The sequence below is a fragment of the Microtus oregoni genome, unplaced genomic scaffold (genome assembly GCF_018167655.1).
Source record: "Microtus oregoni isolate MIOR12 unplaced genomic scaffold, Mior012 000005F_ref0000423, whole genome shotgun sequence".
Classification (NCBI taxonomy): domain Eukaryota; kingdom Metazoa; phylum Chordata; class Mammalia; order Rodentia; family Cricetidae; genus Microtus; species Microtus oregoni.
This window is the reverse complement of record NW_024543064.1, coordinates 47,717,278-47,740,846: the sequence shown is the minus strand read 5'-3', so window position 1 is coordinate 47,740,846 and position 23,569 is coordinate 47,717,278. Positions and strand designations below refer to the sequence as shown.

The 23,569-nt window shown below is 44.3% G+C and overlaps 1 protein-coding gene across 1 annotated transcript in view; it reads left to right on the top strand.

The window, feature by feature from the left end:
- Cachd1 (cache domain containing 1) overlaps window positions 1–23,569 on the top strand; it is a 231,960-nt gene that overhangs the window by 188,795 nt on the left and 19,596 nt on the right. The window contains exons 10-19 of the mRNA XM_041652659.1: window positions 2,197–2,346; window positions 2,944–3,067; window positions 4,248–4,365; window positions 8,979–9,147; window positions 14,862–15,004; window positions 15,640–15,821; window positions 17,451–17,561; window positions 21,817–21,939; window positions 23,234–23,333; window positions 23,419–23,535. Of these exons, the coding sequence (XP_041508593.1) occupies window positions 2,197–2,346; window positions 2,944–3,067; window positions 4,248–4,365; window positions 8,979–9,147; window positions 14,862–15,004; window positions 15,640–15,821; window positions 17,451–17,561; window positions 21,817–21,939; window positions 23,234–23,333; window positions 23,419–23,535 (1,337 nt within the window). The remainder of the gene's footprint in view (window positions 1–2,196; window positions 2,347–2,943; window positions 3,068–4,247; window positions 4,366–8,978; window positions 9,148–14,861; window positions 15,005–15,639; window positions 15,822–17,450; window positions 17,562–21,816; window positions 21,940–23,233; window positions 23,334–23,418; window positions 23,536–23,569) is intronic.

The window sequence follows — 23,569 nt, the reverse complement described above, 5'->3', positions numbered from 1 at the left end:
TAAGGCACATTGCTTTGGAGAATGTTCAAGGCCCTCCCTACTATATCTAGGCTGAGCAAGGTATCCATCCAAGGAGAATAGGTTCCCAAAAAGCCAGTGCAAGCACTAGGAATAAATCCTGGTGCCACTGCCAGTGGCTCCTCAGTCTGCCTCAGCCATGCAACTGTCACCCACATTCAGAGGGACCAATTTGATCCTATGCTGGTTCCTTCCCAGTCCTGCTAGAGTTGATGAGGCTCCTTTTTAAAACAGTATTTTTCATCATAGCTGGAGAGGTTAGAATACTTTGGCATCGCGGTCATGGAGCATTGCTGTTGATCTTTACTAGTCTATGAAAATGACTTGCATCTTAGACAAAAGCCCAGGGAATATGAATATGACCTATGTTGGGACCTTTGTCTCTAAACTAGCCCTCATTTTGCTGCTTCTACCATACATAACCCTTTTGTCCAAGGAGGCCTGAACCCAAACCTCCTGTGAAGTGCGCAGTCAAGACTGTTTTCAATATCTGTTGTTGCTGAGAAGCATTTTTAATGTGAACTGAGTAGAGGGTACTGGGAAGATCAGAAGAGACCTCCTACCCCTATGGAATGACTTTTTACAAATTCTTCCAGGGTCGTGTCTCCTTCTTCCTGCTGATCCACTTAGTTGGTCTCTGCAACCGCAGCAATCCAACATACCTGGAGTATCGTCATCACCCACAGTTCTCCGTTTAGCAGTCCATTCTTTTTCGTAGACACCTTTAAGAGTTTCCAAATCCTTTTCCAAAATGTTCTAGAAGGGATTTGTGATAGGCCCCCGGAGAGTGAACATGCTTCCAGGTACAGGAAAGTATAACAAGATAGAGAAAAGCACATCATTCTTACACTTTGGGATTTCTGTAGAGTCCCGAGATTGCAGCATGGCTAGAGATCAGAGCCATTGCCTTGTCTCAGCTTCATGAAGCCATCAGTTGAGGCAGCGTGACTTCTTCTGCCTCGCGGTGGAGGCAGGACAGTTTGGTGCCCACCTGCTCCACTCCACACCCTGACTCTCCTGAATACTTTCCTCCTGCGTGTTCTTCCCTCTCCCTAATTATCCTGTTGTTTCATGCATCCTGTGAGCTAGGTATAGTTTGAACATTTGTTTCTGGAAAGGAAGTAGGAAAGAGTGGGTATCTGAGAGGATATGGCTGACAAAGTCTACAGTGTGGGGCCTGGCCTCCATGGATAGAAAGACATTCCTATGGAAATTTCATTTATTTCAACTACTCAGAGTTCCACGTGATCAGTTTCTGTGCCTTTCTAACTCTTCCCCTCCGCCGTCTTCAGGGTTTTCGATACATTGATGAGTTGTAATGTCTCTGTTTTTTAAAAATCCCTTTCCCCAAATGTCTTGGTCCAGCATCCCCTAGAAATCAGTAACACAGGTCCTTTCCTCCGTATCCTGTCAGTATGGGCGGGTGATGGATATTATGTCCAGTGTCACACGTATGTACAAAAGGAGTACAGCTGGAATGGAACTCAATTCTTCAGACTCCTTATCCAGTGGGTTTGTTTGTTTGTTGTTTGTTTTCATTTTTGTTTGTTTGTTTATTTGTTTGTTTTTTGACATGCTGCTGAGTCTTCCCATTCACACAGATTTGGCACTGTACTGTTTTCTGTTGATCCCAAGTGTGTTAGTTAGAGTTCCTGTTGTTGGGAAGAGAGACACCATGGCCATGGCTACTCTTCCAAAGGGAAACATTTTCAAAGGTTTAATCCATTATCATCATAACAGCAAGCATGGTGGCAACAGGAAGTGAACTGAGACACTGAACATAGAAAATCTCAAAGCCCACCCCCCACACTTCCTCTCACAAGGTCACACCCACTCCAGCAAAGCCACACCTCCTAATAGTGCCACTCCCTATGAAATTATGAGGGCCAGTTACATTTAAACTACCACAACACATATTGTGGCTTAGATAGGAAGGTTGGAGGTGCTGGGGGGGGGGGGGTGGCAGGGAGATGACCCCTGTTTAAATTAACTACGCCATCCCAAAGGACCCTCTTCCCTTCCTTTGTCTCACTTTCCATACAGGCTGCAAGGGCAGTGGTCAGGACCTGGATCACAGGGCCTGAGACCACTATCAGCCCTCATGCTTCCCCTAAGCACGGCCCCAGCCTTGGTCCAGTGTTTCCGTGCTATCCTTTGGTTCTGTTTTTTAACCCACAGGTTTGATCATGACTGTGAGTAAACCCTGTTACTTTGGAAACCTCCTCCTGGGGATCGTAGGTGTGGACGTGAATCTGGCTTACATTCTTGAAGACGTGACATATTACCAAGACTCTTTGGCTTCCTATACTTTTCTCATAGATGACAAAGGTAAGAAAGAACATTTTCTTTTGCAACTTAAAAAACATAGTCTGTGGATATTTTTGTTCTAATAAAGTAAAATAAAGACAGTTTTCAGGGAAGTTATGCCACTAGGATCATGGGGCAGTGGAAATGGATCATGGAGATGGCAGAGCGAATTCGCAATGCATGAGCTCACGCTATGCTGGGTTGTGAGATCGTAGGTTTTTAATAACATCAAGAAGTTAGATTTGGGGGTGAATAATGCCTAGAATGGGGTTTAAATCACTTTTTGTTAGTATCCTTATCTTTAGATTCCCTGGCAGAAAGGTTTATATATAACATTTAATAACATTTAATAAAACGAAAACCAGAAAAACGAATGCCACCTAAATAGCCTCAATTAGACATATGTTCAGTAATTTAAGAGCTCTTTCAACACTTCAGGAGTTTTATGAGAGCTCGCATAAAACGGTTGAGGTTTTATTGGACTGCTAAGGTACAGATGAGGTTTTGAGCACTGGGCAGCCATCCCAGACAGTCCACAGTTCAGACCAGTAATGGGCACGTTGCTTAGAACCAGCAGCCGGCATCTTCCTCCTGACATGTCTTGTTCTGTGATTTCAGGGTATACACTTATGCATCCGTCTCTTACCAGGCCATACTTACTCTCAGAACCCCCCCTCCATACCGACATCATACACTACGAAAATATCCCCAAGTTTGAATTGGTTCGGCAAAATATCCTAAGGTAAGAAAGAGGTGAGGGTTACAAGATTTTTGTTGTTGTTGTTTTTCGAGACAGGGTTTCTCTGTGGTTTTGGAGCCTATCCTGGAACTAGCTCTTGTAGACCAGGCTGGTCTCGAACTCACAGAGATCCGCCTGCCTCTGCCTCCCGAGTGCTGGGGTTAAAGGCTTGCGCCACCACCGCCCGGCCGGGTTACAAGTTTTTATGTGTTTTGAGAGGGGGACCTTTTGCAATCAAATGTGAATGTTTGCCATAGAATATAAGACTAGCATACAAGTTATTTTCTTGTTACCAAAAGTTTTCTGAGTAAGTTTGCATACTGGTAGGAGCCAAGGGCTGGGAGTTGGCTCCGTAGGCAAAAGTGCTTACCATGCAGGTTTGGCAATCCAAGTTTGATCCCCAAAAATCACGTAAAAGTAGGAGAGAATTGACTCCATAGTTGTCCTCTAATCTACATACCTGCACCATGGTAACCACACACACACATACACACATGCATACACATTGTGAATACATATACAATAACAATAAATAAAATTAAATTACAAAACAGTTTTTAAAGAAGGATAGCCAGGATTTTGATTGCTTGTTATAATAGGGAAAGCCTCTCAAAATTATTTGGAGGCAATGTCTTGTCAATCAAATTCTACCTTTCCATTGAGTTTAATTGTAAAATAAGGCGCGTGTTAACTCACGTCCAGAAAGCACTCTGCGTAGACCAAACTGAGACGTGTTAGCAAAATAAAAGGTTGAGGTGAGGACCAGTAAATAGGTTGTCAGTGTCGTGTCCGGCGGCACGGTTTGTGCCGCGCTCTCAAGATAAAGACAGATTGGATGTTTTCCAACTGTGATATGTTATTTTGCCAGATGGTAACCTATGGAGAAATGAATCTTTGTGCCCATTGGTTGAAAATTAATAAGTGAGTGATTTGAGACAAGTCAGTCTCTGGAAAGAATTAACTTTGGGGGCAGGGTAGAGGCGAAGGATGGCGTCTAAGGCAGAGTTGACATAGCGCGTTCCCACAGCTGAAAAATCTCACATCATGGCTTTCAAAGGGGATGAGTTTCTGTGCTGTTCAGGAGCAGAGGGTGGCCACTGACGCACAGCTTCTCGCTTGCCTTTAATTAAGTGCTTAATTTTTCTTTCTCGCCCAAGGCATTTAATTCTGGTTTTCCACACAGCCTCCCTCTAGGCAGCCGGATTATCACGGTCCCTGTGAACTCATCTCTGTCTTGGCACATAAACAAGCTGAGGGAGACTGGAAAGGAGGCCTACAACGTGAGCTACGCCTGGAAGATGGTGAGTAGAAAGGAGTCGTTTAGATTTGGCGGCCCCTGAAGTCTAGTTCAATGCTCTTCTCCTGGCAACCCTGGAGAACCTGGGTCAGACTATGTGACTAGTCCGATTTGAAGGCACTGGGAAAGAAGACATTCCACAGATGGTTCATATTTTTCCCCCTTTCTTGTTTCTAAAACCAGTTAATTGTTCATGACAAAGAGATCAAATCATATAAAAGGATATAAAGGGGAGAAAACAGATCCGCTCCTTCCTGCCCTTGACCCATTTCCCATCAGTAACCACTTCAACCCGTTTCCAGGATTTTTTCTGCACAAACAAGTCTCTCTGTGTACACATGCACGAAGTGCATTATTGACTGTGTGGGTTCACATAGATAGACCAAAGCTCTTTACATGATTTTTTTTAACCTTCGTTTACCTATTTGTACATGTGTGGGCACAAAATGGCCAAGTTCTCTATCTCCACCAGGATAGCCCACGGGGCATCACGGGACATGTGAGCTAGCTACTGAGCTCATTATTTTAAAATATAGATCATCCCAGCAGTTTGTTTGCTCTTCTTTCTTATTGTCGTTGTTTTATAATTTGCACACAGATTGTGGAAATTAGGAGTTTAAAAGGAAGATATAAAAACATAAATGCCCTCTGAGATGCTCCAAAGAAATGAGGCCTTAGGTTAGAGTTTGGGGTGTCTATCCTCAGCACAAGTGGATTGGCAGTATAGCCATGACTAGGGCACCCAGGGCTGCTTGTGCTATGAGCCCTGCTCAGACACTGGGCCTCAGGATCATAGAGAAACAGAGGACAACACTCTGTTTCTCTCCTTTCCTTTCTCAACACGGCAAAACAGTATTGTTATAAGACCCAAGGTTCTATAACCAAAGGGATAAATGTTCATTTTTATCCCCCAATTTTAATTACTGAACTTAAAAATGCAGTCAGGCTTGCTAGATGGAGGTGTCTGATGCTCAGTCTGTTGTTCATTTGTTCCTTTAAGAACTTCTCATTGGTCATTTCGTGCACGTAAGAGGGATAAATAAGAGTGGTACAGGGAGCTGGAGAGATGGCTCAGAGGCTAAGAGCACTAGCTGCTCTTCCAGGGGTTCTGAGTTCAATCCCCAGGAACCACACTGTGGCTCACAACTTCTATAATGAGGTCTAGTGCCCTCTTCTGGTTTGCAGACATACATGCAGACAGAACACAGTATACATAATAAATAAATCTTCTTTTTAAAAAGGAAGTGATAAACAGGTAGAGAGATGGCTCAGCAGGTGAGAGCAGGAGCAACGCTTGAAAATGACCTAAGTATAATTCCCAACATCCACTCTGGGCTGCTTGCAACTGCTTGTAACTCACCTGCGAATAACCCCCCCCCCACACACACACACACACACTTAAATATTCAACATAAAACCAGACTTTGCTGTTTGAATTCAGAGATTCCTTTCTTCTAGCATATTTTCTAGTACATTCTGATAAAAAGCTTTTAAGTTACATCCTGAATGCTATCTGCATTAATAATTGTTGATATTTTCAAAAGAAATGCCAGTGTCTGTGTGGCCTTTGGGTGGTAAAGAGAACTCGGTGTCAACGTTTTTTTGGAAAGAATTTCTCTTTCCATGTTGGTAAATCCTAAGCTGTATCCTAAGTTCTATAATTCAGGCAATCACATCAAGGAGATGCATCGCCTCTCTGAGAGCTAAATTTGTCACAACAGGGGAAAAACTAAGAAGGGAATGAGGTTCAAAGCAAATGAAGCTTTGACCCAGCAGTGAGGACAAATATCCCTAAGCTTCTTTATTTGGGTTGGGGGTTTAGCTTTTCACCTTGTCCCAAGGGGTAAAATGGATCATTCTACTAATCTAAGAAAAGTCAGCAGTTACTGAAAAAAATCTAGTCCAACAGCTTAGCATCCACAGACATGGCAGATTGATGAATTCTTTTACCGAATTTGTCTGAATATAACTTGAGATTAAGTTAGCTCTTTGAAAGAGATGGCTCTTCATAGTTAACCAGCTACTTTGGGAACTTGGGTATTTTTCTCTTACTGAATAAGCTACAGTCTATAAAGTTAGGTTCCAGTTATTCTGATAGGGTTCCCTTTTTTGGGTCAGTGGAACTTGCAGCATAAGAAAAGCTCAACTTCAAGGACGCCTATGTCAGACTGAGCAGTGAGGAAAGAGTGGATGCCATTTAGAACACGCCATCAACTTTCTAATTCAGGGCATGAGGGAAGAGGATTAAATTTGCTAATCTAATTGAGGATGTTTGCCAGCCGTACTTGAAAGCAATTCCAGGAAGATGTAAATTGCTTCTGTTTAAAGATTCTGAAGCCATTCTCACAGACCCTGAGTTTAATTTAACTCTAACCTGCCTGGTTTAAAATTTCTCCATCCCTACATCATCGGAGCCCTTTTTATAAGGCAGCATTGATTTTTAGTTCTGATGTAGCTGTCTCGCTCTCTGATTAATCTACAATCCATCTTTTAAATGGACTCTTTGGGGTTGAGCCATCTGTCAGCCAGGTGTGGTGGCCCACCAAGTCTACCTGGGTCAATGTTTCTGTCCAGGAGAGGCGGGAAAGCGCTTGTTGTGATGTCTTGAGTTGGAACTGCAGCATCCTATGAATCCAGATGTGCATCTCTAACCCCAGCACTGTGGGAGACAGGAGAACACCCAGAGGCTTCTAGGCAAGCTAGTTTCAAATCACCAAGCTTCAAGATCACTGAGAGATCCTGTCTCAAGAACTAGAGAAGTGACCGAGGAAGGCATTCCAATGTCAGCAACCTCTGATCTTTACATATGCCTGCGAGCACAGTCTCACATTCTTGAAGGCATGCACACACACATGCACAATCATAATAATAAACAGGCTCTTTGCACCTTGCAATATATCAGACTTAGACGCTTATGCACTGTTTAAAGACAGCCCAAGAAAAACATCACGACATCATTGTGTGTGAATGTCGTTGACATACACAAGCCTCAATGCTTGTCAGTCAACTATACCCAGATGCTCGATGCAATCAAAGTGCAGGGTATACACATATTTCTATATGTAGCTGATGCCAGAATAACTCAGCACACTGTTTTTCAGTAAGTATTTGTATAGGTAGAAATATATAGCCTAAAATAATAATTAAATTTATGGTAGAGAGAAGACATAAAGTGTAATGCAGTTCTTCCTTGCAGTGCTGCAGCTGATAGTCTGTGCTGCACATTTATGTGGCCCACATACAGCACGCTAGATGACCTCACCCAGGAGGCACCATGAATCATGAGTTGCATTGTGATCTTACAGAGGCATCCGGAGATAACAGGCATTTTATTGCTCCATTCTAATATGATGGGGCCACCACTGTTGGTGGTAAGTCAGTAGTCACTGGCTTGTGATGCTTGGGAAGACATTTTCCTCACTAAATTTTGTTCAAACACCCATTCCTAAGAGAAAGCAGTTCTGGAAGTACATAGAGTTTATTGTGGTAGACTACAACAGCACCTGCCTATCCTGGAACAAAAATGTTGACCCAGATAGACTGGGCAAGAATATCATAGAATTGGTGCTTCCTATGAGTTTAAACAGTGATGGTGCTCATTTCAAACCTGGGGGCAGGGGAGATAGTTTTTGTTGGTGATGAAGTAAATATGCTGGATTTTGTTGTAGCAAGAATAATAAAAGCCCAGAGACAGGTGTTGGGGTTCAGGCTGAAGATCAGAAAAGCAAAACAGCCAACCTCTAGAGAAAATGACTGTAGACTGAATCCTGAGCCTCTGTTTCCTCCCGTCTTATATTCCCCTCTAGTGCTGGGATCAAAGGTGTGTGACTCCCTAGTACTGGGATTAAAGGTGTGAACCACCACCACCTGGATCTGTTTCTGTACTGATTTAGTGTAGCCTAGGGTGACCTTGAATTCACAAGAGAGCCTTCTGCCTCTGTCTTCCCAAATCCTGGGATTAAAGGTGTGTACCACCACTGCCTGGCCCCTAGTGGTTTAGTTTTATTTGCTTATCTTCAGGCAAGCTTTATTTATTAAAACATAAAAAGAATCACTATATTTTGTAATGACTGCTCCTGAGCCCTTCTCTCAGTGAGGACTCACAATTGATTTAGAACGGTCAACTCCCAGAATGCTTCTATAAAAACCAATAATGCTTTTTTTTCTCCTAAGGCTAAAGGATATACCTAGGGCAGACTAGTCAATGAGCCACACCCCAGGCTCCGCTTGTGCATTTTAAATGCATTTCAAGCCAGAGTAGAAATAAACACTGTATACACACACACACACACACACACACACACACACACACACGCTCACACTCACACGCTTGCGCCTGTCTGTTAGCCTATCTAAACATGACAAATCAAGGTCACAGTTCCCAGGGGGCTCTTATTTGGTCACTCATTAGCTGTAGGATGCTGTGTTACACACAAGCTCCTTTCCACGAGAAAGAAAAACAGAAAGATCTCTGGTAAACCCTTATATCATTCATACGAGTTCATCTGACATTGCATTAACACCTTCCCAGAGAGAAGCCTGGGAACTAATGTTTGCAATGGAACCTTCATTTTCTGTGTTAGGAATTCCCTGCTGAAATTTTTTTTTCCTTTACAGGTACAGGACACTTCCTTCATTCTGTGTATTGTGGTGATACAACCGGAAATACCTGTCAAACAATTGAAAAACCTTAACACCGTGCCCAGCAGCAAGCTGTTGTACCACCGACTAGATCTCCTGGGCCAACCAAGCGCTTGCCTCCACTTCAAGCAGCTGGCAACCCTAGGTAAAGCCCACGGGCTTTCTGCATGGTCTTAATCAAAGAGTTCTTCAGAAACATCTGTCTGATTCCTGCTCTGTTCAGCCCCAAATACTTCATATTCGCTGTTCTAGAAAATGTGAAGTAGCCAGGTACAGTCGTTCACACCCACAGTTCCGGTAGTCGGTAATCGTTAGGCTGTGGGTTGAAGGCCAGCATGAGCTGCATGGTGAGTTTCCAGACAGCCTGGGCTATTGAGTGGGAACCTGTCTCAAGAAAATAATAGTAACAATAATAATAACAACAAAATATACTTTGTGAAGCAGTTGTATTCCTTGCCTTGGTCGAGTTGCCTAGAAGAGGCTGAGGTGAGAATTTCTATGCTGGTGATTTATAGATAAGAGCCCTGGGAAGAGGGGAAGACAGTCAACAGGGAGGGAAGACAGAACAAAGTTGACTCCGGATGATGCTCCAGCCTCCGTGGTCTCAGGCTCAGAGTGGCCATGGCCCAACATGGACCACAGACAAAGGAAGAGTTCAGTTTTTGTTGCCCTCAGCCCCTCTCAGCCTGCAGCCAGTGCTAGGCATGTTTTGGTTGTCCAGAGGCCACAGCGAGGTGTCCTACCAGTAAAGGACAGCCACAGATAAGAGGATGTGCAGGTGTGGGGTGAAGGGTGTTGAAAATAGTAAGAGGGACATAAAGGAATCTGCTGAAGGCACTGATAACATCTTCCACAGGACCCTGCCTCCCAAGGGTTTTGCCGTAGGCAGCATCTCCAAAGGCTGCTGGTGGGGTTTATTGCAATGAACCAGGCATTTAGTGTTCAGTGCCTTGGTTGGTCTGTGGTAAAGGAAGACATTTGGATTTACCAAAAGAAAAATAATTCCCTCAGACTAAGGTAAAGAAAGTAACACAGCTTAGATGCTTTGAAGTCAGTTTCTTCTGAAATTAATGTTGCAACTCCACTATCTACCAGCTTATTTCTAGTTTCTATATATCTTTATAGAGTAAGCAAGTTTCTTGTAGACAAACTTATAGTGTAGGTTTTGTATCCATCTTTGGCAACCTTTGTTGTTTTATGTTGATTGTTAGTTTTACATAAGTAACACTATATACTTCAGGGTGGTCTCAAACTCACTTTCTTCATGCTTTAGCCTTCCAGGTGCTGGAATTATGGGTGTGTGCCACCATGCTTAGTTAGTCTTTATTTTTTGATGGATTTATATAAACTGTTGATCTTTAAAGTGATTGTGTCTATAGTTGGATTAGCGCTTTCTGTATTTGTTACTATTTCCTGCTAATTTCTTGTTCTTTGTTACTGTTGTGTCTTTATTTTCTGCTTTTATAGTGTTCCTAGATTTTATTTCTGACACATAAAAACTTTAAAAAAATTTTAGATGTTAATGAGCGCCATTTAGTATTTCATACATACCTGTACATCGTATAATGTCTGAACCAGCTTAAACGTACTTGTCTCCTCAGCCACCCATAAAAAAACTCATGGAAATTGTTTTCAGAACCTTTCCTTCCAGTGCATCACTCCACCATGTGTGTGGCTCACCAGTGCCTCTTGCTCAATCTGACATTGTCAACCATTGCTTCCCAGTCTCCCCACACTCACGAGGCTATGGTTACCATTCTACTTTCAGCTTCAGCTTCTCAGATGCCACCTGAGGGAGATCATGTCATATTTTTCCTTCTCTGCCTGGCTTATTTCATTTAACATAATGACCTCCAATTCTATACAAGACTTCAGTAGTTTATGGGTGTAGACTATTACCTTATATTTCTGTACCATGTTTTCTTAATTCTTAGTTGACACTTGGGTTGTTTATGTTTGGGGCTGTTTTGAATTGTGCCACACTGAGCATGGGGTACCAAATGTCTCTTCTATGGCTTGACATCATTTCTTTGAATATGGGAGTGGAATTGCTAAACAGCATGATAATCCTAGTTTTACTTTCTTAAGGAACCTCAATAGTGTTTTCCACACTGGCTTACTGTACTAACTTACATTTCCACCAATGGTATACAAGGTTTCCCTTTTTTTTTTTCCACACCTTCATCAAAAAGCATTATGCTTCATCTTTGCATAAGAGTTATTCTGACGGGGGGTCAAGTGATGCTGCATTGTGGTTTTGATCTGCATTTCCCTGATGATTAGAGCTAGTGAATGGTCCATGTATACCTGTTGGCCAAGCTGATATTTAAGTCATACCCACTTGGTTGGCCATGCTGATGTGTGCCAGATACACAGGAGGCCTTATAGCCTATGTAGTCAGTACCCAACAGGCTGCGCGCTGTTTAGATCAACAGCTACCTTCTTTTTCCCTCCTGAAAACACTTAGGATTCAAAATAGTGAATGATCACTGCAGTTAGCAACCGAGCAGAGGGACACAGGCTGGAAGGAGATCAAGTCAGAGTCTCCATCTCTGGGTTCCAAATGTGAACCCTGGAATTGAGTTCCTTCTTTACATTCCTCTCTCAAAAGTCCTTCCTGGATCTGAGATCAAAAGACCAGGCGAGGCTAAGTGATCTTTTCTGTGGCACATTTCAAAAATGTCAACAATTTAGAGAAAGCCTGTGATGTTAATCAGAAAAGGCTGTGTCTTGCATTTGTTTATTTGCTTTGATTTGGGCTTTGGGGTTTATAGTCTCTGTTTCCTATGAAAGAGAGCATACGTCTTTACATTTTCATGAAATGCTGTACTGAAGAGCAAGACTTCTAAGTTCTGGGCCAACAAGATGCACAGAACTGCAGGCAGAGATGAAGCACTGTCCTGAGACGGCGAAAACGGGGGTCGAGGTCAAGGTAGTTGGTGAGAAAGAAGCTCCAGCCCACATATTAAATTTCATTTCCAAACTTCCTCATATCCACACTGTCCAGTGTTAGCTACTGGCTACTCTTGGCTGTTGGGCACTTGAAAGGGGGTTAGGGCAGCATCAAGATGTATGGGAAATGTCATATGTATGCTAGATTTTTATATATTAATTAGATCCTGAAACTGTCATATTTTTAATAGTCTATAAGTGTACTATCAGAATTTATTTTCCTTTTCTGGCTATCAGGGAAAAAATTAATTACATTTACAGATGGCATTGTTTTAATATTACAGTTGGACAGCATCACTCATGAGTGTACTCAGACAGGGTGACACTTGCTAACTCAGACACAGTCTGAGTGGCTGATCGCAGGTCGCATGGGCAGACCTTGGGCCTGTGCGCATTTTCCCAAGGAGCCCTTTCCACCTTGCCATCCCTGCTCCCATGGGTGATGGGACCCTGTGGCAATGCGGAAGGTTCAGCAGGAACTATCTTGTTCAGTTTCAGTGAAAGGAACACAAGACCCTTAAAACCAAGAAAGGAATGAGAAACAAGAATTTTAAGTGGCTGCTCTCCAACTTCACGGTGAGGGTTCTGACGCAAGGCATGAAATATGTGTCAACTGTCTTCCAAAGAGGCACGGAGGTCTCAGGAATAGACATTACACACTTGCCTCACACCCAGAGGCTCTGGCTTCCATCCCTAGAACTAAGAGGGAGGGAGTGTGATGGAAAGATACCATCTCTTGGTGTGCAAAAAGAGGGAAAAAAAAATTTGTTTCCTAAGGCAGCTTTGTGTGTATGTATAAGCATGCACGTCTACCTCTTAGACACAAAGGTTTACATCTCATATGGTACTGGTTTCTCTCCTTTATCCCCAAGCTGTCTTACTGCATCAACCTTTTCTGAAATGCTAGCCAGTCTCTGTCTCTGTAAGAAAGGCCCACTCCCGGAACCATTGCTACTTGTCTTACCCCAGCCCTCTTGCGACATTCTCAACTCTGAAATGTATTTGTCTTACATTGTTTTCTTCTCGATTCCTTCTGCCTGCTCTCTCTGATTAGATCCAAATCTCTCTAAGTCCAGGTCACATGACCCGACTTTTTCCTTTGCACACACAGGCACACTCTTTCAGGAATGGACCGCTGAGTCTATGAACACACATCAACAGGGAGTTGTGGGGTCAGCCTCCACAACTCTCTACTTTGTATCTCTCTCTCCTTGATTACTTGAGATGAATGCAATCACAATCTCCCAGGCCATCCTATGAAGATATCCTGAGAAATAAGTCACATCATGGGAAGCAACAGTTTCTGAGAATGGCCTCCTGCCAGTTTCTAACTGACAATTCTAGATGCAAACATCATCCTGGAGTTATGTCTTTGGGGAGACATTGGAAACTTACACAATGGTGAGGGATGGAAGATTAAAGACTCATGGAAGATATCCTGCATTTGGTGCAAGTATTTACCAAACTAGAGGAGGAGGAGGCTATGCACTTAAACTGCTTTAAGTAGCTTCCTGGAACTGAAGGGGGAAAAGTGAAATCCAATCTCCCCAATGGGTGGAGTTTCGAATGAATGAAATGATCTCCACTATCCCCCAGAACCCATTGCGTCCTTGAGGTGGAAGTGAAGTCACCACGTGATGAGACTGTCCCGGATCCTTACTAGAAATGCTTTTGCTTCCCTACTGTCTCTCCATGTGGTCTGCGTGACAAAACCACGCAGCAGTCTGTGCTCTCAAGAGACTAGGCAGAAAGCTATTCGTACAGTTTAGTTTGCTTCTTGGTATTATGTGCCCTCTCTATCTGTTGACTCAGGACCTGGTACATACAGGGCAAAGACTCTTTCTATATCCTCAGATCAAAATTGGTTTGGTGTTGTTTTACCCACTACCCACCAGGTTGCAAGAAACAGAGACGTCATGTATGAGGGCTATCAAAAGAAGTTACACACAGAGAGATTTTAATGAGATATGATGATGTTATCAAGCATCATCATGTGCTTTATGTCACGTGATAGTATCTTATGACACATTTTAAACTGTAGCAAGACTTGGTGTGGTGGTCCGTGCTTTTCAGGACTCTGGAAGCAAAGGCAGGTGAGCTCTGTGACTTTGAGGCTAGAGTTCCAGGCCAGCCAGGGCTTCACCGTGAGACCCCTTTCAGAGGAAATAAAATAAAAATGGGGTAAGGTTGAATGACAGACATTTTAAATAGAAAATCATGTTTGATACTGTGATTCACCACAGGGATTTTGCCTCAAATAGGAAACGGGTTTTCATGTTAGAAATCGTCTTTCAGAAACTATAAGCTCTGCTCATGGCACGTTCGCCCGACACCTGTGATAATAATTTTTTAATTTGGTTGTTGCCTTGATGTCAACACTTCCTCTGCCTTCTGCCTGCAGAACAGTACTGGTGTGAATGCTAATGCGTATTTGCTGATGTGTGCGGTTGTGCGCACACCAGTAGAGCACCCTTCAGATCACACTAGAGATACTGTCGTCAATAATACTGTTCCCCACGTGCAAATGCTTGCCCAACAAACAGCCAGAAAATGGTGGAGCCCAGAGTCTGCCCAGTCTGGCTCCATGTTTGCGTTCTGCCCTCTGTCCTAAGAAATCCACAGCAAGCAGAGCTAGAGTCTTCTGATTTCTGCTTCAGCATTTGTGCCTCTCCGGGCACAGCCCCCTCCTCCTCCACTCAGAGGACCATAAGCTCCCTGAAGGGAGAGAATGTGGGGGGTGTTTTTCCTCCCTTTTTTCTTTGCTCTCATTGTCAGGCTCTTTGTGTCCTTGTGGAAGACATTAAACCACCGTAGCAGACATGTTGGCAGAGCCTGGGTGATGCTTTTGTGTGGGCCCCAGATGAAGCCTCTGTGTTCTGAGACCGGCTTTGTCGGGGTCTCTTTCAGAAAGTCCAACCGTCATGCTGTCTGCCGGCAGCTTTTCCTCCCCCTACGAGCACCTCAGCCAGCCAGAGACCAAGCGCATGGTGGAGCATTACACGGCCTATCTCAGTGACAACACTCGCCTCATTGCTAACCCAGGACTCAAAGTAAGTATTGGCACAGGCCACATTTCTGGGGCCCCTTTCCACAGACCCGGGGGAGTGAAGAGGAGTTGCTGGCCAGGAATCTTTGAAGTATCAAACCTTGCTTGCATCTGGGCCTCTGCATCCAGGAGCCAAAAAGGCAGAGTGTGTGCCCCGGAGGAGGCTAGTCAGCTGTGACCCTTTTGATGGATTAAGGAGCCCAGTGAGCCACAGGAAGAATCTACTTCAGGTCTCACATGCAACTTGGGGGTTTCCAAGTAGGGGGTGTGATGAAGAGACCAGAGAAAACCTCACATTCTATTTTTCCCTTGGAATAGAAGTGTTCTGCTGTCTGTCAAGATAAATATGAGATTCAAGCCCCAAAGAGGCCGTGTGCATCCAAATGCTTCACCATAGGAATTTTCTTAAACTAAGACAGGCTAGCTAGGTGAACGACTGAGTCACCGCACCTCCCCTGACTCTATTCTGTGAACTTTTGTTTTCACCAAGTTTGGTTGCACCCATGTGCTGTGGAAAGGTTTTCACTGGGCTTGGCTTCTCTGCAAGGGAACCTTGGGGAGCCCTGGCAGCAGCCCACGTTCTTTTCATGGGAGTTTTTTCTTTAAGGGGGCCCTGCAATGTCTTCCTTTGTCTCTTAGTTCTCTGTCAGGAATGAAGTAATGGCGACCAGCCACGTCACAGATGAATGGATGACACAAATGGAAATGAGCAGCCTGAACACATACATTGTCCGCCGTTACATAGCAACACCCAATGGCGTCCTCAGAATCTATCCTGGCTCCCTCATGGACAAAGCATTTGATCCCACTAGGAGACAGTGGTGAGTCTGTGGGGGCCTTCAGGTTCCAGTTCCTCATAGGCCTGGGGAGACATGGTAATGATAACAATAAAGCCATTTGGGGCTATCACTGGAGAAGACACATTAAGGGGGGTATATTATTTTCAGTATGTTTTCTTAAGAATGGTTTGTGTATTATTTTTTGACTGCAGTGCCCTTATCTCTCTATTTTGAGAGTAAAATAATGTGCGTTTATCCATTTTGGCTCCTAAGGTCTTGCTTGATTCTATCTCATAACTGGAGGGTCATCTTGAATGAAATACTTTTTCACTCCATGTAATTATGGCATCATGTATGACCTATGGAGAATGAACACATGTAAATTCAGGAATATTCTTTTACTTCTAAGCGTTATTTTTACACCAGTGCTAGCCAGGCACTGTAGGGGGAGACAGCACAAGCCAAGAGTAGAATCTCTTATCCTGTGTTGGGTAGCAACCAACTCATTCTCAGGAGTCAGCTCTTTGAGCTCTCTGCCCACCCATAATAGTCCTGGATGGTTTCTTTATGTTTGTTTATTTCTCTTCCTTCATTGGTCCTTTTCTATATTCCCCCTCTGAACTGTCTGCACTACAGGTCTTAGTAAAAGCTCAGAGTCGAACACACATTAGACCAGGGAATCTCAGTTTTTCAACTCTTGGTGTTGGTACTACAATCAGACAGAAAGGCGAGACTCTGAGCTGGGTCTGCAGCTCAATAGCAGAGCGCTTGCCTAGCATGGGTTAGCCATGAGTTCAAAACCCCAGAGACAGAGACCCGCATTGGAGCACCGGACTGAAATCTCAAGGTCCAAATCAGGAGCAGAAGGAGAGAGAGCATGAGCAAGGAACTCAGGACCGCAAGGGGTGCACCTACACACTGAAACAATGGGGATGTTCTATCAGGAACCCACCAAGGCCAGCTGGCCTGGGTCTGAAAAAGCCTGGGATAAAACCGGACTTGCTGAACATAGTGGACAATGAGGACTACTGAGAACTCAAGAACAATGGCAATGGGTTTTTGATCCTACTGCACGTACTGGCTTTGGCGGAGACTAGGCAGTTTGGATGCTCACCTTACTAGACCTGGATGGAGGTGGGTGGTCCTTGGACTTCCCACAGATCAGGGAACCCTGATTGCTCTTCGAGCTGATGAGGGAGGGGGACTTGATCGGAGGAGGGGGAGGGAAATGGAAGGCGGTGGCAGGGAGGAGGCAGAAATCTTTAATAAATAAATAAATTAAAAAAAAAATAAGAACCCAGCTCTGCAAAACGAAGTAAGATGTAGGGAGATTGCTCGGTGGTTAAGAGCACTGTTGTTCTTGCAGAAGACCTAGGTTCAATTCCCAGCCCCATCTGGCGGCTCACAAACATCTGTAACTCCAGTTCCAGGGGGTTCGGCACCTTCTTCTGGCCTCTGCAGGCACCAAGCATGTACATGGTGCACATACATAATAAGCAGGAAAAACACACATAAAAGCGTTTTTAAAAATTTAAGCAAGATTCACTTTGGGCTTTAACGTAATACCAGCACAGTTTATAAAAAGTATTTTAGAGCTACAAACTCACTGCTCCTTAAAACTTATAGTGGTTTATGCATAAAGTCACATGGTCTCTCTTGGGTCTCTCTTAGGTATCTTCACGCAGTAGCTAATCCAGGGCTGATTTCTTTGACTGGTCCTTACCTAGATGTTGGCGGAGCTGGCTATGTTGTGACAATCAGTCACACAATTCACTCATCCAGGTAACTTTTTTTTAATTCATTTTTAGTCATGTAAAATCTTTTAGCTTACATTTACTAACCTAGCTAACGTGTGTTTATGGGCACGCATGCATGCACAGGACATATGTGGAGGTTAGAGGACAACTTGTAAGAGAGGATTGAGTCTCTAACCATGCAGGTCCCGGGGACGAGGTCGTCAGGTTTGGTGGCAATCGCTTTTGCCCACCGAGCCAGCCCACCAACCTTTGCAGTCACATACATACACATGTAAAAGGGAGAAGTACCAGCTGGAACGTGACAGCTCTCATCACTAGAATTGCTTCGTTTGCAAGCAAAGGAGCATTTTTTTTAATGAGGAAAGATGTTACCAGGGCATCTGGAGTTCTCTTTGTGTCTGACTCTTTAGAATGACATGAGTTGTTTGCCTTGGTTTTCTATTTGGTAGTTTTGAAAACCAATGTTGCCGGAGAGCTGATTAATGTCAGTACCACAGGACATAGATTAGGATGTGTTGTTTCCTACTACGTAAAGCCTCAGCTCCTACTCTCCAAACATTCGCGAGTTTGGATGGGAAGGCGCACTGCTTTAATCCCTTCGTTATACAAACAGCTATTTTCTCAAAGCAACCAAGAAAGACCGTGTTTTTGACTGATACCTGGCAGGATGCCTTAGAATTTAGAGGAGAGCAGCTTTCTTTGCTTTTCAGTGGTGCTCATTACTCATCAAATGACTGGTACTAGTTAGAATTCCCCTGCCACAAGTTCATTGAGATAATAATTGGGAAGCAGAGCCGGGTGGAATTCCAGCACCGGGCCTATGTCTCTATGGAAAGCTATCCCTGCTGCCAATCAAATGCTGATTCGTGCGCAGTGGTATCTGTTTGATTGTCCGCTTCTCCCCTAACACAGATTGCATACATAAGCAAGTAACCCTCACACAGAGTGCATCCTTCAGGGTTTCTGCTGACATGCCATCTGGTGTGGGCACACCTGCACTCAACGTTCCATACATACAGTCTTGGGAAGGAAAAGGACACAGACTGTTTCTTCCAGGGACAGAGTCCACCTCATCTTTGACAACAGTAAAAGGGGCCTGGGTTGGGCTTTCTAAGCTAGCCGTGAGGGGTACCATCACTGTCAGCTCGTGTCAGGGGCCCTCAGCCTTGCCTTCCGTTGTGTGCTTCTGGTGAGCGGGTCGAGGCCAGTGTGTGAGTGAGTTTATTATGTGTGCGCATGTAAGCATTTTTGTTGAGGATTAGATGAGTCTTAAGAATTTTAATCTGGCTTGTTTGCCAGCCCTTATGAGGCCTGTTCAAATGAAGAATACTGGGAACACCTGACTTTTCCAATGAAGACAACTTGAGAGCTTCCTGTTTAACAGCCTCAGAAATCCACAGCTTCCGTCGTAGAGCAGAAGTCACTGTGAATACAGATCCGCCAGAGGAAGCATATGCCTTGGCCCTGCTCAGTGTAGCCCACGGACCCCCATTGTGCGACTGTTTTGCTTAGCTGAGTGCAGTGTAACTATTTAGAGCTGTGACTGTTTCCTTCATCACAGCTGAGAACCACACCAACAGCCTCTCCTGTTGCTCAGCAGAACACCAACATGCACGCACGCGCACGCGCGCACACACACACATGCATGCGTGTGCGTGCGTGACTTGTACTGCTAGACAGGCTTGGCGAAGGTGCCAGCTTTGGAACCTACTCCCCCCCATGTATGTAAAAGTAGATTTGCTATTTATGAGTTATGTGATGGTAAACAAATCCCTTTTTGCTTTTGTTTCTTCATTAGAGCCCATCTCAAATAATTATTGTAATGATTAAGTTAAATAATACATAAGGCTCATAGAACAGTGCCCGGAACAAGGGAAAAGGGCAAGGTATTCGAGGTGACACCTCAGAAAATGCTTAGCACTGAACTTGACAGGGTGAAGTGATTCAGACAATAGCAGTTATTTTATTGTCATGCTTTTTAGGCTTTGAATGTGTGGCATTTAAACTGGTCAGAAGAAAGAGCCGATGTGGATATTCCCTTTGTCTAAAGCACACCCACTTACCCCAGTTTCAGACGTGCTCTGGTGGAGAGCTGGGAAGGGCTTTCTAACTCAGTGCTCGCCCATCACTCATGGGAGCTCTCTGTCTGCTTCTTCCATGAGTATTTCCAGTGGCCTGCCAATCTAGCTGGACTTCCTTCCCATAGGATAACACTGCTGGAGAGAAAGAACCTAGTCACGTGACTCAACAATGACAGTCACATATGTGTATTACCATCAACCTGGTCCATTATGTTTAGAAATGCAGATTTGGCTGGATAGTTCTATAAAATCCTGTGAGTTGCTATGGTAACAGTGCGCCTAGTTGCAATTCAGATAAAATACAAAGCTAGGCTTCTATGGGCAAGATGCACACTATTGCTTCGGCATGATTCATACTGAGCAGATAACTGCCACCCAGAGGAGCTTTAGAAGTAAAATGAGCGTATCCCAGGACACCTGAGCAGTACTTTCCACGTTAGCAGACACACGGTACTGTCGAGAAGAGCCAACTCGGTGCTGCTCCAGATATGGGGAAAAGGTCATAGTTAGGTCTTTTAACCATACCCAGGCTAACTTTTTTCATTCATAGAATACAATCTACAAGTCTTTCTTAGCTTCTTCCACAGAAATTAAATAATTTACAATTGTTTCTAGTCCTACAGGTCTGACGTATGACTAAGACAATATGCTTTTAGAATCAGGCAGTGAGTTTCTGTCCATATATACACTAATGACTCCATCATGCTCGCCAAAATGCCCCACTCTTGAAAGCTTCAGTGTTCCTAACCTGATAAAGCCTCCAAAGACTCCCTCCAAAGGGGGCTAGAGAGATGGCTCGGCAGTTAAGAGCACTGGCTGGTCTTGCAGAAGACCCAATTTGGTTGCTAGCACCAGCTCCAGGGGGTGCAATGTCCTTTTCTGACCTCAAGAACACCAGCCACACATACGATGCACATATATAGCACATGTAGACACACATACACATGAAGATAAAGATCACCATGAGAAAGGGCTGGGACAGTCTCTCAGTTCATAGAGAACCTGCCTAGCATGCAGTTGGCCCCGAGATGTAAAGCCCAGAGCTATGGAGAGGGATGGAAGGGACCGTCCTGAAATAAATAGTTAAGAATGATGTCATTTTTCTTCTCCTGGTATTTCTTTGGTAATCAGACAGGTATATGATAACAGTCCATTCTGGGCGAGTCCTGCTGTATTTCACTGAGTCACTTCTGCTTTTCGGGTGTTTACCATCTGTTGGCGAGGCAGTTTACCAAACATTATCAACATTATCACATTTAATTACAATAGCAGGCTTACTTTTTTTTTTAAGGTATTACTATCATCTCCATCTTCATGAAAAACCAAAGCTTTTAAAAGGCCAAATAGCATCCAGGAACAGCATAAATAAAACCAGCTATGCCAGGACTTGACCCCATAACTACCACAGAGTGAGCGAGTAGCGCCAGGCTTTACCACCTAGCTGTACCGGCAGCGCGTCCTCTGTTGAGAGTAGTGGTGTTATGGGATAGAGGGTGGACCGGCCTGCAGCGCGGAGAACTCATTCTTAAATAGAAACTGTGCTTTGAGTGAGTCCGTCATGGCTTTGTGGAAAGAAAACTGTTCAGGGCTCCTGGTAAGTTTTATGTGGCCTTGCTGTGATTGCTCAGTCTCTGTGAGACCTGTTCCGAAATAAAAGAAGTCATTCAGGTTGCTTTTCCAGAAGTTTGCTGAAAGAAACTTTAGGGCTTATGAGATGGCCCAGTGGGTAAAGGCACCTGCTGCCAAGCCTGACTGACAGGCTTTGATCGCCGGGACTGCATGGTGGAAGGAGAAAACTGACTTCTTCTACAAGTTGTCCTCTTCTGCACACACGCTGTGGCAAGCATGCCCCTACATACATCTACAAACACACACGTGCATACTCACATACATAATCTTGTTAAATTTTGTGTTAGGCAGCCAGACCTACAACCTCTCACTCTTAGGCCTCTGACTGAAACCACTCTGAGCATGTGTGGGTATTGGGAGGGCTGGACATATTCCACAGCTGTTCGTGTTTGGTGCCGGTCTTATTCAGAAAGCTGTAACCAAAGAGTTAATAATGTTTTCTCTCAAGTCATCTTCATGTTCCAGTCAGTCATTCAGCAGATATAGGCACGGGAAATGGGGAGGGCTTGCCTTTCTGACCCTAGACCATGTCTGCTCTGCCTCTTACTCTTCGGCCTCTTTCCCATGAAGTACACAGCTGTCTTCCGGGCACACTGTGGCCGTGATGGGCATTGACTTCACCTTGAGGTACTTCTACAAAGTTCTGCTGGACCTCTTACCAGTTTGTAACCAGGACGGTGGCAACAAAATAAGGTAAGCCCTATAGGGACAACGTTTCCTGTCTATACCAGATGTTGACCACATACTTATAGTCAGTACCAAATATTGAGTTCATGGCCTGGGTGTCCTGTTAAGACAGGTTTTTATTGTTGTCTTCTCCCTTTTGTTTCCAAATCGGAGGGGAGGGAGGTCACATATGTGTATGCAGAGGTCAGAGGACAACTTTGGGTGCCATCACCTCTACCTTCTTTGAGACAAGGTCCCTCATTCATGACCGTAAACCCCAGGCTCCCTGATCAATGAGCCTTTAAGGATTCTCATTACAGATGTGTGTTACTGCATTAAGCTTTGTATGGGTGTGGATGATAGCAAGGTGAACGTTTTTCCCACAGAGGCTTCTCCCCAGCCCGGCCCTTCTTCCCTTTTTCAAAGGCGCAAGCTGTTTATTATTTAGACAAACAGACACAGTGCCTAGCAAGAGGAATAGCATCGTGCCCCAAAGTCTTATTTCTCTAGAAGCCAGTGATTAGAAGCATCCCTCAACTTTGGTATTGGGAAGACCAGGGGGCACTTTTGATGTTAACTTAGTCATTATGTCAGTCTCTGTGAAATTTCAGCTGCTTAGGCTGCCGCTCTTACATTTTTCCCAGAAAGAGGCTCACAGAACCACGAGACTTTGCCTCCCGAATTTCAAAAGAAAATGTCTGATCAAAGCAAGGGCAGTCCCTTGATTCAGCGCAGACTTGCTTTTAAAAATAGCTTCTCGGTTCAGTCTTATGCTCCATGCTTCGTGTCGCCGTTGAATTTTGCAATGGCATTTAATGGGCACGTGCCAGGCCCCTGGCTACTGCTATGACCAATGCTCAGGGGAGGAGCATAGTCTTGATTAAAGTAGCCCTAGCCATTTTTAGTGTTCCTGCAAGTATCTTTGTATATGCACCAAGCATTGTGTTTTGTTTATGTTTGTATCTGTGTATGCTCCTCTGCTTCCTTCCTCTTAAAATTAAAAAAAAAAAAGAGCTAAAGAGCAAACCACCTCCTTCTAATATCCTTCCAATGAATTTCACATCCCTTGAACTTGGATTGGGTGGGCATATCCTCTATGAACTGTACAGGTGACCACAGAGCAATGTGTGGCTCTGACCATAACCTGGAGGCCAGGTAGTCTATCACCTCAAGAGAAAGGTGTCTACTTGGCTAGCAAGATTCCTTCCTTTTTCGTCCCCCAAACGTCTAGATAAGTTTGTTTTCAGGCTAGTGCGGTCAAGAGTTCTTTGAAAGCATGGCAGCCGCTCACAAATGAAGGTCATCACTTGTTTTGGTACAGGTGCTTCATAATGGAGGACAGGGGTTATCTGGTGGCTCATCCAACGCTCGTTGACCCCAAAGGCCATGCGCCTCTGGAGCAGCAACACATCACCCACAAGGTATTCTTTGGCCAAAGCCTGTCGGCTCCACTCTGCGGCAGCCTGAAGCGTGTTCAGTGACACTTGTCTTCTGTGGCCTTGACAGGAGCCCCTGGTGGCAAACGACATCCTGAACCACCCAAACTTTGTGAAGAAGAACCTGTGCAACAGCTTCAGCGACCGGACAGTGCAGAGATCTTACAAGTTCAATACCAGCCTGGTGGTAAGCCCATGTTCCCACTTGTTCATGAACGGTG